The following is a 16,486-nucleotide window of genomic DNA, read 5'->3' as shown; positions in this document are numbered from 1 at the left end:
CCAGTGGAAATTTTCCATTCAGTGCGGGGGGAAAACAATCAAACTGACTGTGTTGAACAGTCGTGGAGGACACAACGGAGACGCTTCCCGGAGACACGCACACTTGGTTAGATGCGTCTCAAATACGGATACACTAATATATCCCCGCAGACGCAAACGCGCGTAAAACGCGCGCAACATCTGGAGCGTTCAACATCTGGGAGCCTGATCGGCTGCTCTCCCGCGGACACGGATCACGGCTCATTCTTTGAATACTTGAGGAGTGACGACAACTTTCCTCTCTCCAGACTTCACTAATCACGGAAGATAAGGAAAACGGGAGTAGAGGAGGGGGGTCGGGGGGGGGGGTGGGTGGGAGAGAAGAGAAATACAGCCGGACTTTTACAAAGCAGGACGGATCGATTAACCGGTGAGGAGTTGGCAGTTTTAGGCAGCATCCAGTTTCGGGGTGTCCGCGGTGGAACCAGACAATGTTATCCGGGGAGATGCGCGTTTTCCTGAGGCTCATGTCCGTGGATGTTGCGGCTCAATCGGGCTGCGCACGGTGCCCTTGGGTGGCTGTGATTGGACCGGACACAGACTGGGGCTGACTGATCGTTGTCTGAGAGGAAATATTCCCGGGGAGGGGATCGATATGAGTTCGTGGCGCACGCAGAAGGAGGGAGATACCGGTTGTACCATGAAGACGGAAAGATCACGCAAGCTTAAGGACTTCTTTTTTTTCCTCACTCTCTTGAGGTAATTCAAAACAGAGAGGAGACATCTTTCCACCAAGAGACATGTATTTAATGTCTTTTTTTTTTTTAAATAACAAGACTGCCACAAGTGGATATGGAGAGCGTTTGTTTTTGCACTAAAGTTTTTTCTCTTCTTCTCTATCATACATGGGACTTAAATGTTGCCTCAGCTGTCTTGTAAAGACGATTTATGGACACAGAAAAACATATTTCATGTGGACTTTTATTCTGAAATAACACCTGAAGTTGTAGAACATTAACAGTCATTTTTCTGAATTTTAAAACCCAGTAACATTGATTCCCACCTGCCCAGCAGCATGGCGGTCAACTGGATTATATATTGTGTTTTTCTGCTTCCGCTGTTGGCAGCGGGGACAGCTTTTGCGGGGGTCTTCAATGCCACCGACAGAGACATTTTTACGGGTGATTTGCCGCAGGTCAACCTCTCGCAAGACAGAGCGAATGAAAAAAGGAAACTCATGTCTGCTGATTCACATCCCAACCTATATTTTAGCCAAGTGGACGTGCTGCACTTGAGGCAAAGAGCCTTCACCACCCACAATCATATATTTAAAGTCATCCGGGCAGCTGCGCTCACCATGTTGTCCAACGCCGCCTTTTACATGCCCCCTGCGAAACACGAGGAGTTTACAAGCAAGTGGAATGAGATTTATGGGAACAATCTGCCTCCTCTGGCTCTCTACTGCCTGCTCTCCCCAGACGACTCCACCGCTCTGCAGTTTCTTATCAAGTTCATGGATAGGATGGCTGAGTACCCCGACTGGAAGGTGACCAGTGCCCCTAAGGACGAGGTCCCTGCAGCACACTCTCTCACTGGGTTTGCTATTGCGTTTGATTTTATCTACTCGTACCTCGATGGACAGCGGAGGGAAGTTTACCTCAGGAAAATGCGCTCTGAAACGGAGGAACTCTATGAGCTCTCAAAGTGCAGGGCGTGGGGTAAGCAGTACCTCCATAATCACCAAACCACGAACATTTTAGCCATCCTGATTGGTGCAATAGTGCTTGGGTCACACGGCAACCCAGAGTCAATGATTTGGAAACAAGTGGCAGTGAACTACATGGAGAAAAATATGTTTCTGCTCAATCACGTTGTCGATGGTTCTCTGGATGAGGGGGTTGCCTACGGGAGCTACACAGCCAAGTCCATCACACAGTATGTCTTCTTAGCTCAGCGCCACTTCAACATTGACAACTTGCAGAACAATTGGCTGCAGGGACACTTCTGGTTTTATTACGCCACTCTGTTGCCAGGGTTCCAGAGAACCATTGGCATCGCCGACTCCAACTACAACTGGTTTTACGGTCCGGAGAGTCAGCTTGTTTTTCTCGACACTTTCGTCATGAGGAACGGAACGGGTAACTGGCTGGCTCAACAAATTAGGAAACACCGACCAAAGGACGGTCCTATGGGACAATCAACCGCCCAGCGCTGGGCTACACTCCACACAGAGTACATCTGGTACAACCATCACCTTACGCCGCAGCCTCCTCAGGTCTTTGGCAGAGCTAGGATGCATATTTTCTCAAACTGGGGTGTGGTTACCTATGGCGCAGGGTTGCCTATTGGTCAGGGGAATACGTTTGTTTCCTTTAAGTCTGGCAAGCTGGGTGGCCGTGCGGTCTACGACATTGTCCACGACAAGCCTTACTCCTGGGCGGAGAGCTGGAAAAGCTTTAACCCAGGTCACGAGCACCCCGATCAGAACTCTTTCACGTTTGCTCCTAACGGGCAAGTATTTGTGTCTGAAGCACTTTATGGTCCAAAGTACACCTTTCTTAATAATGTTTTGGTGTTTAGTCCATCTCCCACCAGCCAATGCAACAGTCCGTGGGAGGGTCAGTTAGGGGAGTGTGCAAAGTGGCTGCGATGGACTGAGAAAGGACTGGGCGATGTCAGAGGTGAGGTGATTGCCGCCTCCTCGCACATGAACACCATGTTTGTGAGCGGGGAAGCGGTCTCAGCTTATTCCCCTGCTATGAGACTAAAGAGTGTGTTCAGAGCCTTGGTTCTGCTCAACTCCCAGACTCTGCTGGTACTCGATCATGTGGAGAAGTGGGATGATTCACCTGTTACATCCCTCAGTGCATTTTTCCACAATCTAGACATTGACTTTAAATACGTACCTTTCAGATTTATGGGCAGATATAACGGTGCGATGATGGATGTGTGGGATGCCCATTATAAAATGTTTTGGTTCGACAGCCGGGGTCAAAGCCCAGATACTAGGATACAGGAGGCAGAGCAGGCGGCGGAGTTTAAAATGAGGTGGACGCAGTATGTAAATGTGACTTTTGAAATGACAGGCGCAGTCAGCAGAATAGCGTATGTGTTTCATGGACCATATGTGAAAGTGGCGAGTCCTAAATTCATAGATAATAACAAAAACGGTGCAAAATTATCTTTAACCATAAATAACACTGAGACGATAATATCTATTGCTACAAACTATAAAGATATAGGAGCTAGGTTGTCTTATTTGGGATTTGCGGGTCACTGTAAAGTTGAGGACAGAAATCAAATCACTCGATATGGCCTTGGGACGCAACTCATCCCCAAACAAATCAGCAGTGATAATCAGCTTTTTGACCTGGGGTTCATAGTCAATGTGGTCGCCGGCATCATCCTGTGCGTGATCATCGGGTTTTTGACCTTGCAGAGGAAGTTTTACGGGTGGTTCAGCAGGCTGATGCGTTACGCCCTCCTTTCTATGCTCCTTCTGTGGATTTCAGCGCTGTTGTTTGTGTCTAACAGCTGTGATCGGCTTCTCTGTGGGGTCAAATGGAAAGACGCGGGGGCCAATAGTGAAGTAAGCAAACAAATTAGATTGTACGAGGAGAGCCGGCTACCCCTGCCCACCGTCCTCATAACAACCCTTCCTGGATCGGGTTCGGATATTCTCAAGCACCTTTTCTTCAATAATTCTGACTTTGTTTACATTCGTGTTCCTACCGAGCACGTTGACATTCCCGAAACCGAGTTTGAGTTCGACTCCCTCGTCGACGCCTGCGAGTGGTCCAGATCAGACGCCGTGAACGGACGGTTTAAAATGATTCACGGCTGGCTGCATTCGCTGGTCTACAACACCAGGATGTATTTGCAAAACATTCAGCTGGATGAGGGCAGCCGGGTCAAACAGGCCCAGAGAGCCGGGCCCTCGAGGGACAGAAAGAAAAGATCCAGATGGAGAGAGTCGAACTCGGAGCTGCAAGGCAAACTGAGAGCTAGCGTGGACAGAGATGCGGAGTATGTCAGGGAGATGAGACGCCATGTGGCGGAGTTCCCTAATGCCCGTGTGGTGCTCAATATGCAGAGTGGAAGCTGGGCGCTCAAACTGCCTTTCATTCAGGAGGCTGTTGGACCCTCCCTCAGGACAATCTACGTGGTGAGAGACCCCCGGGCATGGATTTATCTCATGGTTTATAACAGCAAACCCAGCCTTTACTCCCTCAAAAATATCCCGCAGCACATTTCCTTGATATTCAAGGAGGACGCCGTCAGCGAAGGGTGTCTGACTATTGCTCCGGAGTTTAAGACCATTCAGACTCTGCTGCAGCTTTCAGAGACAAACCCCATCCTCATCCTGTCTCATCTGTGGTTGGCTCACACCGCAGCAGTGCTGAGGGTCAGCGAGGGCCTCCCAGAGGAGTCCTACCTCCAAGTGAGGTTTGAGGATGTGGTCAACTACCCGCAGGAGACGGCGGAGAGCATTCACACATTCATTGGCATACCGGTCTCGCCGGAGGCCCTCAACCAGCTTCTGTTCACCACCTCCACAAACCTGTACAACCTGATGTATGAAGGAAACATTTCACCTGCCAGCATTAACAAATGGAGACAGAACATGCCTCAAAAAGATGTCAGGCTAATTGAGGATGTGTGTGGGAGCGTGATGAAGAGGCTGGGTTACACCAAGTTAGCCAGTTAAGTTCCTGCTGCTGGACATCTGATTTTGACCTGTCTTGTTTACTGTCTCATCGAATCAGAAATTTGCTTTAGGGTAATTTTTTTTTGCACTGATTTAACATTTTAAAAGATGTTATGAGTCAATGAAAAGTTGGGTAGCATTTTCTCCTGTTTGTGTGCATTTCCTGTACTTGTTTGTTATGTACTGTGTCGTACTGAGGGATGGGATTTTGACATTCAAATAGATGGAAGGGAGCTTATGTTTTATTATCTCCCCTCTGCAACCCTCACACTTGTAGCACTGTTTTATTGAATGGATCTGAGACCCTGTTTGTCTTACACCACTGGATCCCAGCCTAATTTTGATGTTATTGCAGTGTCCTACAACGGCTGAGTTTCTCAGAGCAGGCTACTTAATATATGATTCAGTAAGACATGGGAATTGAGTTTCTCCCAATCCCCAATCTGTGATGTCAGAGAGACATTTGAGCAAAATCTGTTATTTCTGGCATTATATTTTCTGTTGTGGGGATCGAGGTGTATTTACAGATTTAGAAGAGGAATGTTATGGAGAAATTAAGAAATAAGACTTTGTATTTATTGACAGTATTTGGGAGAGCATTGTAAAGCATGGTTGTCATGAATTTAATATCACATTATCTGTCTGCCATTTCCCTTTAATCTAAAAAATGCTGCAATTTATAAACTTTATTGTGAAGCAGAGAAAAAAAAGACGGTAGTGGTGAATGTTATGGGTTTAATTTTCGTTATGTTGGTTGATTTTATTTGAATGAGAGTTGGGTGGCTTTGCACTTTCACGGGGACTTCTTATTGATTGTATGTGGGATTGAGTGCATTTTCCAAAGCTAAACTTTACTGTATATGCTCGATTAGCTCAGAAATGTAAAACCCCCCGAAGATGTATAAACCTTTGAAGATATAATGTCTAGAAGAAAGAAAGTTAGAAGTATTTATGGGTTCCAAAGACTTATATCCCAAAGGATCAGGAGTGAATATGATTATTATAACTCCCTTTGGCATTTATTGAATTAGATCAGAGAGAAGTGCTTAATAGGGATCAAACAAGGGAAAAAAAGAAAACCTGTCAGACTTGACACATTTCGAGTCAAAGCAATTTCCAAAGCATCCCCCTCAGCAACTCATGTTAATCTGCAAAAATGCCACAACTGAGTTTTTTTTTTTTTATGGCAGTGCTGTCTTCACTATAAAAGCTATCTGCACAAGTTTCCATTTGTTGTCCTGGTCAATCAGATATTCAATGATCTTTGGGGTTTTGTCTTTAAAGAGTTCAGCAAACCGTTTGCCGAACAGGCAATGAATATTGAGTTTAAGTGCAGAAAAAAAAAAGTCAGAGACCATGTCTAGTCTGCGGCGTTACGCTGTTTGGCAAAATTATACGCGTCATGTTAACCTTTGATGCTCTTTTTTGCGTAAAATAGTTCTGTAAATGGGTCACATGTAAAAAACAGATGACTCACTCAATTCCTTTACTCTGTACACAGACGAAACACACTTCTGCTTGAAATGTACCCGTCGTTCCTCAGCTGGAACTGTTTGTTTCTCCTCCATGAACACTGAAACCCTCGACTGCCTGGAAAGCCCATTTGATGTTTGTGGCCTTTGAATGTGTAGGTTTGGCAGACATGCTTTCACTTTGGTGTTGCAATCCTGTTACCAACTCTGTTTTGTATTTGCTTGTTGGGATATGGTTCCTTGCTTCTGTGGCCTTGAATTACAATCACTTCCTCATGACGGCTATCTGTGGGCTCTGGAGCAGGAAGTGGAGAAAGTGTAAAGAAAATAATAAATTCATAAATATATTGGCAACCAGTCTACGTTTGGATTAATTGTCTTACAATATACCACGTGAATATACAGTATATACATATATATATATATATATATATATATATATATATATATATATATATATATATATATATAAATAAAATGACAAAGAGCAAAAGAAAGAAAAGAATTGGATTGTGCAACTTGTCCTCACCAAATTGAAGAGAAGGGGTGGGGTAGGTAATGAGCTTTGTGGTTAGTGATTAGGTCAACATCTAACCATGCAGATATTCAGCAGCTAAATCTCCTTTTTACTGGGTGACAGGATCGTCATTGCTTGCAGGGATGATGTGGACGAAACTATCACGTACTTAAGGGAATTCTTAAGTCATGAACCGACTGATGAGCTTTCAAAAAGACAGCATGTCTCCGATGGGTCTCTATGAATCAGTCATTTGTTCCTGATCCTTCATGTAACAGTCTAATACTTGGCAGGATCATCTATGTTTAATCCTTACTTGTCGAGGCACATTGTACACAAAAAAAGAACAAAAGCTTAGGTAAGTGGTTTGAAGGGAGGATTCTGTAAGTCCTGTTCTCACGATGTGTAACCTGTAGCTTTAATCATGCCATTGGTGCAAAAAAAATAAACTCAATATCAATAACCAGCTCGATTCTAACAATATATGTGTGCAGAAATGTGTTTCGAGGTAACAGATGGCGTGACTTTCACGTAAAAATGCATCTTTAAATCACGTGTAAATAATCTTTGAAGGTTTACAGTTGAATTTAATGATATATTTTCAAAAACGTGAAAGATAAAGATGCTGTGTCGGGTTCCCCGTCTGAAAATAACGCTGCCGACATCAGCAACACGCAGAGGAAAACATGCTTGATGCAAAACCTTTTGATGTCTGATCACAAGAAGCAGATTTGCAGACCTAGTTTGCTTTAGGTAGATTATCTTTGATGTGTGATGCGATATAAAATCAACGCTCGGAATAAGAGGTTTTTAGACTGAACGATGAAAAGCTTTATTATAATCTAATTCCAATCAGCAGCTTGGTAAGTGATCAGGTAGCTTTCCCAGACTATTAAGTACATGGAGGTTATCCGGATAGAAAAAAGGGGACTCAATTTCATCTAAGTTGCCGTTCCTTTGGTTAGTCCACCTTTATCTTTTGCCGCCGGTGAATCCAAAACCCCGGAGAGTTTCTCCCTCGCCGGCAGCCGTCGCTGCTGCCACTGCTCATTAATTAACCTTTGCAGCAACCGCCATCACTCAGAGAGCACCCTGATATCCTGGAGAGGGGTAATTATTGATGCTATAGACGTCCGTGTGCTGAAAAATTAGCCTGGTGATGGGTGGCACCCACATTTGTGGAGAGATTCCAAACTGGAATATGAATTCTGACATGCAGGACTTGACAAGTAGGACTGGGCAGGTTGGGTTGTGCTCAGTCTTGGCTGATAAGGTGTAAGCAACCGGTGACACCGATCTCTTTTTATCGAGTCATTTCCTCTGTGGTAGAGAAATGCCTGTGAGGTCCCGCTGTTCAAAATTACTTGCTGATGACACTGCTGTGTTTGGATATGGAGAGATGCGGATCCCAGGAACCCCTACTAATAAGGGTCGACTTGCAAGGAAATATTCCGCGTTGTCAATTTGCAGTTGATGGCGAATGCTTTCCACAGTCAAAATGGGATCTTCCGTTGCAATATAGCGCAGCAGCAACTGCTAATGAAGCCCAGTCTGGTCTTATGGCGCACAGGAAATAACACCAAATGAAGCATTTTAAATTTCACTTCAGGCAAACGTCCATACTGAGGCACGCTCACTCACACACACACACACACACACACACACACACACACACACACACACACACACACACACACACACACACACACACACACACACACACACACACACACACACACACACACACACACACACACACACACACACAAACACACACATACACACACTCCTTCAGGCTTATTAGAGTCCTCATTGCCAATTTCTTCTTTTTTGTTTCCAGTTTGACAGAATATATAATCACCAGCTGAATTTGACAAAAAGAGATAATTCCACATTAAATGCAGAGCTAATAGAAGTATTATGTTCTCTAAGGATTTGCGAGTAAAATGCAAGGATTTCGAGGTCCAATTTGTTCAGTTTGTTTATTCGCAGACGTCGTTTTAGTGCCGTTTCTTTTACGCCCAAGAGCTTTGCATTTCTGACCGTTCCCCTGTCTCCCGAAAGTCAAATGAAAGTCTGTGGAAATTGAATTTTCCTCACTTAGCAACATGCTGTGACCCCGTGACTGAGAACTTATCTTAGAGAAGTTTCTGACTTTTTGACTTTGGATGTTAGACCCCTTCAGTAGGTTCAAACTGATATCCTGTCAGCTTAACCTGTCTCCCTTGACATTTCGGCTAATCCCCTGCATTTCACAGACAGTTTGCACGGCAGATGGAGCTTCCTGACTCTTGGAAATCGAGCCATTCTGGTGTTACTACATTCAGGGCACCTCTGTTTCTCCTATTTCAAACACTGCGGTTTGCTAGCTGTGCAAAAAATTAGCAGAATGACACGTAAGCCTGGAAACTGAGACAAAAGGGAAAAACACAAAATTTAGCTGTTTTCTGACTTATGTGAGTTTACCGAGTCAGTTATGGAAAGGGTTAGCCGCTGTTGTGATTTAATGAGCTGTTTCTGCCTGTTAAAGCAAAGGGTGGCCGCGCTGCAGCGTTTGAGGCTTGGTGTTATTCTGAGGTATAGGATTGACTCCAGCTGGCTGGCCAAAAGACAGATGAGGGAGAGGCTCCTTTCCTGGATGACACACTCTGTAGTCCTTCATTACTGGGACCCAGAAACCATAACCCGCCTGTCAAAGCGCCGCCGCAGCTACCGCTCTCCTGGACCATGTCTAGGCAGGGCATGTCAGCCGAGGGGAACATTTTCATGTTTTATGTTAGACGCAGTATAAGAGAAAGGAGATGAGTACATGTCAGAGTTTTTAGAGGGTGTCTCATTTGACCTAATTAAATTAAGCATGAGTCAGTGATCTCTAATTAGTGTAATTTATGTCTCGAGGAGATGGCGACGGTCGATACGACATCGGTCACAGTGTGCCTTTGCAATTACAGTAGAGCAACAGATTGATGGTAAATCTTTAGAAGTGAAAGAACTAATGCCGGATGATGGAAAGCTACATCCTGCCAGTGGTGGAAGGAGAATCGAGATCTTTTAGCATCAATAAAATAAAAAAACCCAAAAATTTCATTACAGGTAAATATCCAGCAAGAAAAATCATCCTAAAGTAAGTTTCTTCCTGTTACAAACCACCCACACTGCTAAGAGGCCTTTACCTTTCCTTGCTGACTCTGTGCAGCTTCTGACAGCACTTTATTTATAAAAGAGACATCATGATCCTGACAGGCGGCGAGAGGGGAGGGGACGATCGTCACTCTTCTCTTCATTCCCCCCACAATGTCGAGCTGCAAAGGGAGCCAGATGGTCGGATTCTCTGCTCGTATGGTTTCGTCCCTCGGGGATAGTCGTTCCTGCCCTCCTTGGCAAAAAAATGTAAAAGCGATGGGACGATAAGCAATAAGACATGAACAAGAACAGTATGGAGAGCAGGTTTAAGAGTTGTTTGAATCATTAATTCACTGTCAAATATATATACTGTGAACATAAAGGAAGTAATACAGAAGCATATTGATGAGGATTGTCACATTTTTTTCATCTTCCTGTGGCAAATGCTTCCTTAATCGTGTTCTTACATTAAATTTACAATCACCTCCGACATTCATTTCCATTCTAAACACCGGCCTTGTCTCTCTATATTAAATTTACACAGGACCACTTTGTGAGAGCAGATGCATTCGTGAGGACGCCCTGTTAATGCATGCCACTTGACATATGTGGTAACTAGAGTGTTGATGCAGAGCATATAATGAAACTAGACAATACTAGAGCACAAACATCCAACAAGGCAGCACAATGGAAAATGATCGCGTGACCCTCAGGTAAGGATAATAAATAATAATGAATTTACTAGAATCTGGTCGCTCTCTTGCGTAATCCTCCTGACATTCAAATAATTTTGATGAGGACGTCAACTTGACTTCCTCATTAAAAGTTGGTTTATTTTATTTAGAACATGATTCATTTTTTTTTTTTTGAGGGAGATTTATAAAATAGTTTCCATAATGATACCCAAAGTTGGCCTTGTTACATCAGGCGACAGGAGTTTGGACCAAAACCAACGCCTCTGGTGCCGGTCCTGGACTTTATAGGCCACTATCCAACCCGACCACCTGCCCTGGAACGCCAGTGCTGCACCCGAAGGGAATGTTAATATAAATAGATATAAATATAAAGGAAAGCAGAGACAGGAGTGAGTTAAATATCATACCAAAGGTTTCTGGTTGCTTCTGAGACAGTTTAAGAACATTAGGACCTCATGTACTGTTGGCAACCGGCTGTTGGCCGGTGAATAAACACAAAAATGGATTAAATTCATGAGATGGAAATTTGTTTTGCTCCCAGTTTGAACATCCTGTTACTGATAAACACAATGCACTTCCATCCCAGACTTTGAATATACAGTAACTATAGCTTCTCTAGAAAGAAATGTTTAAGTAGCATAAATAAAAAAACAACACAACCTTCTCCTCAGTTCATACTCTCCTGGTTTACAGGCACTTTTTCTGGTCTACAAAATCTGGTATCATAAGAATTATTCAGAGAAATCCTTTGATACACAGGAGGTGGTGTGTTTGAATTCAAACTAAAAACTGCGTAGTGCTTAGGGGAATGCGCGTAATGCTGCAAAGGGAAGCGACTGCCTCCGAGCCAAAAAGCAGAGCATACGCTGGTCCCTTTCCAACATAAAACACGGTGGTTTTAAAATGCAGACACTCCTGCATAATGACAATAAAGGAGGAGAAGAGGAATGCACCAAAACAATGTTCCTCAGCAAAAATTTATCAGGAAATAAAAATAACACACGGTTAAAGGATGCAGCTTCAATGTAGAAATTTTCTTTTGAAGTTTCCCCAGCAAACCAGCAACCGTTCACTCTCGCCAAATCTCTGTAATCAGGGCAAAAGGAAAGTGTGATGCACAAACTTTTGAACACTAAACCTAATCTGGAGAGTCCAAAGGCTTCACCAAACGTGCAATCGGCGATTTTATTCCCAGCTTATTTGCAGCAGTTGCTGTCCTGACTCTCAGGTGTGTGTGTCTTCAATCAGGTCTGTAATTAAACTTTAAAAAATGCTATCAAGCCAGGATATTCTCCTCCGTTGCAGCAAAGTTGGTTTTAAAAATTAATCACAGCCTTGCTATATTTTATTAACCTGAGATTTTTTTTTTTTCTTCTGATGATTGAGATGTGACAAAGATGTGCACCAGCTCAGAGGACGTGTGCTTACTTACGTAATGTGTAATTTCTGTCCTTTTGCAAACAGTCTTTGTCGTGTTTAATTTGACTCCCAGGTGCAAATGGGTGGCCTTACTTTAATAAGTGACGGTGGGCGCCGTGACGATAATCCTGCGCTCTTCCTATAATAGGTAGAATGTGAGGATGGGTCCGTCTGGCTGAGCTGCCTCATTAAATGGCTGGAGAAGAGTGACGGGCTGCAAGGGGCGATGCATTATTGATGAGAGAGTCTGATTAATTGAAAATATCCTCTACAGCAGAGGTGTGTGTGTGCATGTGTGTGTGTGTGTGTGCATTCACAGTGAGTGGGCTCATTTTGTTCCGAACAGCTTAATCAGTTGCTGCGTAGCGCCGTTTTGATTGCTATTCTGCAAAGGCACACTCTGCAAAACGTTTACTGTAAGCGCACTCGCAAAAATACGGACAGAGTAAATGATAATGTTCACATCAGCATCCGGCGTTCGGGTGACGCCGTGGGAATAATAACCATTGGTAATCTACGGAATGTCAGACGGTATTTAACAATTGCCAATATTTGTGTCTGGAGACCGAGAGCTTCGTTCATCTCCCTCGATGTTGGTCTCCTGCACCTGCGACACGGGGCAAGTGATGTAAATAAAAGATGAAGCTGTCAGGAGATGAGCAACAAGAGCATTTTGCACATTCTAACGACACCAAATCATCTTTAAAGGTTGTATTTTAATTCAGAAGGTGTTGCAAAGCTTTTAAGGTAACGCTAACGACGCGTTCGGATGTTCCTCGCCGGCTTGTAAAGTCAGACGGGCCCTCGTCACTCACTGAGAAGGTTCCTCAAGTGGGATGCAATATTTGAAATGGAATGACTTTAATGACTTCATGAGTTGTGTGTTAAACGTCTATCGATCCAGACTCCACACAGAGTCGTTGAGGGGTGGCAGAAGCGGCGTCAACCTGTAGGGGTCATGAGTACATCTTGTAGCACGTGTACCAATTTGAAAATGTTGATGTTAACATGAAAGTTTGAATGCAACTCCTTCAAGAAAAGCTGAAAAGAATGATCTGCACACAAAGCCGTTTGCTCATGAGTCCATGTGGAACAGAAAAAAAATTAAAAAGCTTAAGAATAAAGCAACAGGTCATCCAAAAACATTTAAAAGACTTATTCCTGCAACACCCTGCTACTAAAACACGCGCAGAGTTTAAATAAATAGCTCATTCCTCATGAAATATTGTAAAGGAAGGAACTCGCAGCCCCAGGATACACAACACATTCTGCATGAATGAAGCTATCTACTCTAAATAGGTCATAACTTTTAAACTTAATTTTTCATCTCTGGGTTTTCTTTGTGGCAGTTGTATTAATTTTTTTTATTTTTTTTTGGTTACTATGTCTGAATGCTTTATACGCCCGTGGCGTGAATATCGCTGCCCTCTGTTTACCGCTGCTGCTCACCACCGTGGAATCGATTTGATCTGCGTTCGACCTCTCGGGATGCTCGAGGATCGCTGTAAATGCTCTGAACTTCACCTCAACTCAAATTAGTCTAATTGCATGAGCTTGAATTTGCATTTATGGAACTGCTTGAGCTCCGACTGATTTATTAGGTTCATTCTAGGTAGGTATTAGAAATTAATTGGCTCTTTTCTTATTACGCTTTATGGAACAGGTCCACATGGTTCTGGTCCTTGGCTCTGGACAGGCTTTTTCAGCCTTGTGTGACATTACCTTCTCAAAATGTGGCCTTTGAAGGATTCCATTCCATCCTTTGTCAAAATGCAAATTCAGCCCATTCTCCACACTCAACTCCTATTAAGACCCATCAAAGCTGCCATCAGGATTCCGTCTGAAGCCATGCCAGGGGGAAATTAACAACCCTCTTGGCAAACACCAGTAACAAATGACAGCTCACACTGATTTAAAATCAAAAATGAAAATATATTATAGTCTGAGTCACTTTTTAAATGCTTAAAACACTTGTACTCCTTAGTTAGACGTGACATTTATTGCCTAGGATGTGAATAGAAGGGGATAGCTTCCGCATCCCCCCCGTATATCAAGTTTTACCAGTAAACTCAGCACTAAGCAGAGCCCTGAGGCGGGTGTGCTGCTAAAATAGTGTGTGACAGGAAAATATAATACATTTCTGCAACACCATTTAGTCCATGGGTGCCGCAAATGAGCAAATGTGTCTAAAAATTTCGAACTATAAAGTGAGAAGTTGAAAGTGTGGTGTGCAAAGAGAAAACTGTGCGCACTTTCCCTGAATGCCTGGCTCTGTGGCAGGCAGTGTAGCATAATGAGTCCCAGAGCTGAAGCTGTGGTGTAACGCTGTTTACATTCATCACAAGGCTCAGAGAGAGCTTCATCCTGCAGGCCGCAAGACTTTTGAACTCTTGAGCTCTCAAGCTCATTACCGTGTCAGTTAACGACACCACGCTGACACACTTTGGCACACCTGAATGCGACGATATTTAAAGTGGGAAGAGACAAATCCACCCCCTCACCTTCCACTTCCACCCAGCGTTTTCCAAGTGGCATCATTGTTGGCACCGCTGTCACAAAGACAGCCGGATCACTTTCCTTTTTTTTTTTTTCCTCAGAGCAACAGCCGCCAACAAAATGGAATAAAAAAGCACGAGTTTATTCATTCATTTAAACTGTAATGGAAACATAAAAGCAGACAGAAATGGATCAGCAGTCGGCTTTCAGTTTCCTGGGAGATTTCGTGCCCAGTGGCAGACAAAATTAAGTCATGAAAGGTTTATGCTTTATATTTTATTTATATTTAAACACTGTGACACTATTCTATCACCATTACAGAGAAATAGAAGTGATCAGTCATGACATTATTATACGAGTGAAACGCGTTGATTGTCTCTTGACAATGGCACCTATCAGTGGGTGTAGTGGGATGTAGATGGCATCTAGTCAATGTTTTGTCCTTGAAGCTGATGTTGGGGGAATGGTTGAACATAAAGAACTGGACAACTTTTTAAAGGACCACACTGTGATGGTTAGAAACCTGGATCAGGTGTTTTCAGGTTGGGTCTTCCCTGTTTTTAGTTCGTACCGACCAACAAGCGGTCCTAGAAAAGACACTGGTGAACTGGCGACTCGGACATGGGTGTCCCAGTGATGCATGAGAAGAGCAAAAAACTGCTTTGTTGTAAGTTCCTTTCTGCATACTGAGTTGTGCAGCTGCAACCCAGTTAGAGTACCCACACCGACTGATATCGACCTACAACGGGCACCTGAGCATCGGAACTGGGGCTACTGAGCAACAGAGCGAAAAGTAAAACTCCCATAATCCCCTGACGTCAATCCGATTGAGCACCTGTTGGATGAGTTAGACAAACAAGTCCGCTCCACTGAGACCACGCCAAGCAAACGACAGAAACTGAAGGACCTGCTGATGATGTCGTGGTGCTAGATTCCACAGAACACTTTCCGAGGTCTTCTACCAGAGCTATTTCAGGCGTGTGTTTCCTCCGGGTCTTTTCGGCTCCTCCTACATGTCAAAAGCTCTCCATTGCCTGCAGGTGAAAATGTGACTGTGAATGATGGCTCTGCAATAAACTGGAAACTCATGCAGCAAGAAACTTCTTGCTAGACCAGAGTGTTAATTGTTGACTTGACATGACAGAACAAAAAAAACAAAAACAAACCAGAAACAAAAAAACCCCCAAGTGAATCATGTGATCACAACATATTTATTGACATCATGCTATCTCTACTAGTTATCTCAGGCCAGATGTGGACCAGATAAACAGGTATGTCCTATTAAAAGATGTTGGATAATGGACAATATTGAAAAAAAAACAAACCCCCACATCCTTATAAACATAACTCCAGTTCCATCGACATATCGTTAAGAAAACTGTTGCAGTCGTTCATCTTCCACGCCCTTCAGGCCCAGACAATCCAAATAATCCATTACGCCTCAGTCTGAAGTGCAAGCCTCTCCGCTCCTCGGGGAATTAACCGACTTCAATATGCATATAATTTAGCTCATTAACCACATGTCCATGTCTGCTGAAATGCCAGACAGTGTTTCACTTCATATGTTCACTTGAATGCAGCGATTTTACGATCACAACTTTAGCTGTCTCATTTTCCCCACATCTAACTTTTTATGAGGACATGGATGAGTGAAAATATTCCCCTCACTCAAGCGGGGAAAATGAAAAGAACTGTCGTGACTAAAGCAGTAAAACAACGTCAGGCAATAATAATGGTATTGGCTTTTAGGCTTTTGTAATAAAATCCTGCAAAAGAGAGGATCTCTAGTTTGGTGGATATTTAATCACTTTAAAAAAAATAAAAAATCTTTAGTTCCTTTTCATGGTTAGTTAAATGTGGAAAGTATTCTTACGCTAGATGAGGATATTGTAATAAAAAAGAAAGTCATAATTTTAACAATGTATTTAAACCAAGTAGGTGGATACAGGGTAAATTCTTCCCCTATTATATGTATATGAAGAGTAGCCCTAAAAAAAAAAATCACATGCTGCCCTCTTATGTCTGATTATTTTGAGTAGACATGGATCTGCCCAATATTTTTTATACACATTTATAA

At 43.3% G+C, this 16,486-nt stretch overlaps 1 protein-coding gene across 1 annotated transcript; it reads left to right on the top strand.

The window, feature by feature from the left end:
- The first annotated feature begins 373 nt into the window (after positions 1-373).
- On the top strand, positions 374-6,510 carry LOC137587856 (dermatan-sulfate epimerase-like protein). The gene has a single exon (XM_068304525.1). It carries the CDS (start codon positions 1,055-1,057, stop codon positions 4,685-4,687), a length of 3,633 nt encoding a protein of 1,210 aa, XP_068160626.1. The 5' UTR covers positions 374-1,054; the 3' UTR covers positions 4,688-6,510.
- The last annotated feature ends 9,976 nt before the right edge of the window (positions 6,511-16,486 follow it).

This window comes from Antennarius striatus, chromosome 20 (assembly GCF_040054535.1).
Source record: "Antennarius striatus isolate MH-2024 chromosome 20, ASM4005453v1, whole genome shotgun sequence".
Lineage (NCBI taxonomy): Eukaryota > Metazoa > Chordata > Actinopteri > Lophiiformes > Antennariidae > Antennarius > Antennarius striatus.
The sequence above is the reverse complement of the archived record's forward strand: the minus strand, read 5'-3'. Positions and strand labels throughout refer to the sequence as shown.

Coding starts and splice junctions, on each gene's coding strand:
- LOC137587856 (XM_068304525.1), top strand. CDS start 1,055: ATGGCGGTCAACTGGATTATATATTGTGTTTTTCTGCTTCCGCTGTTG.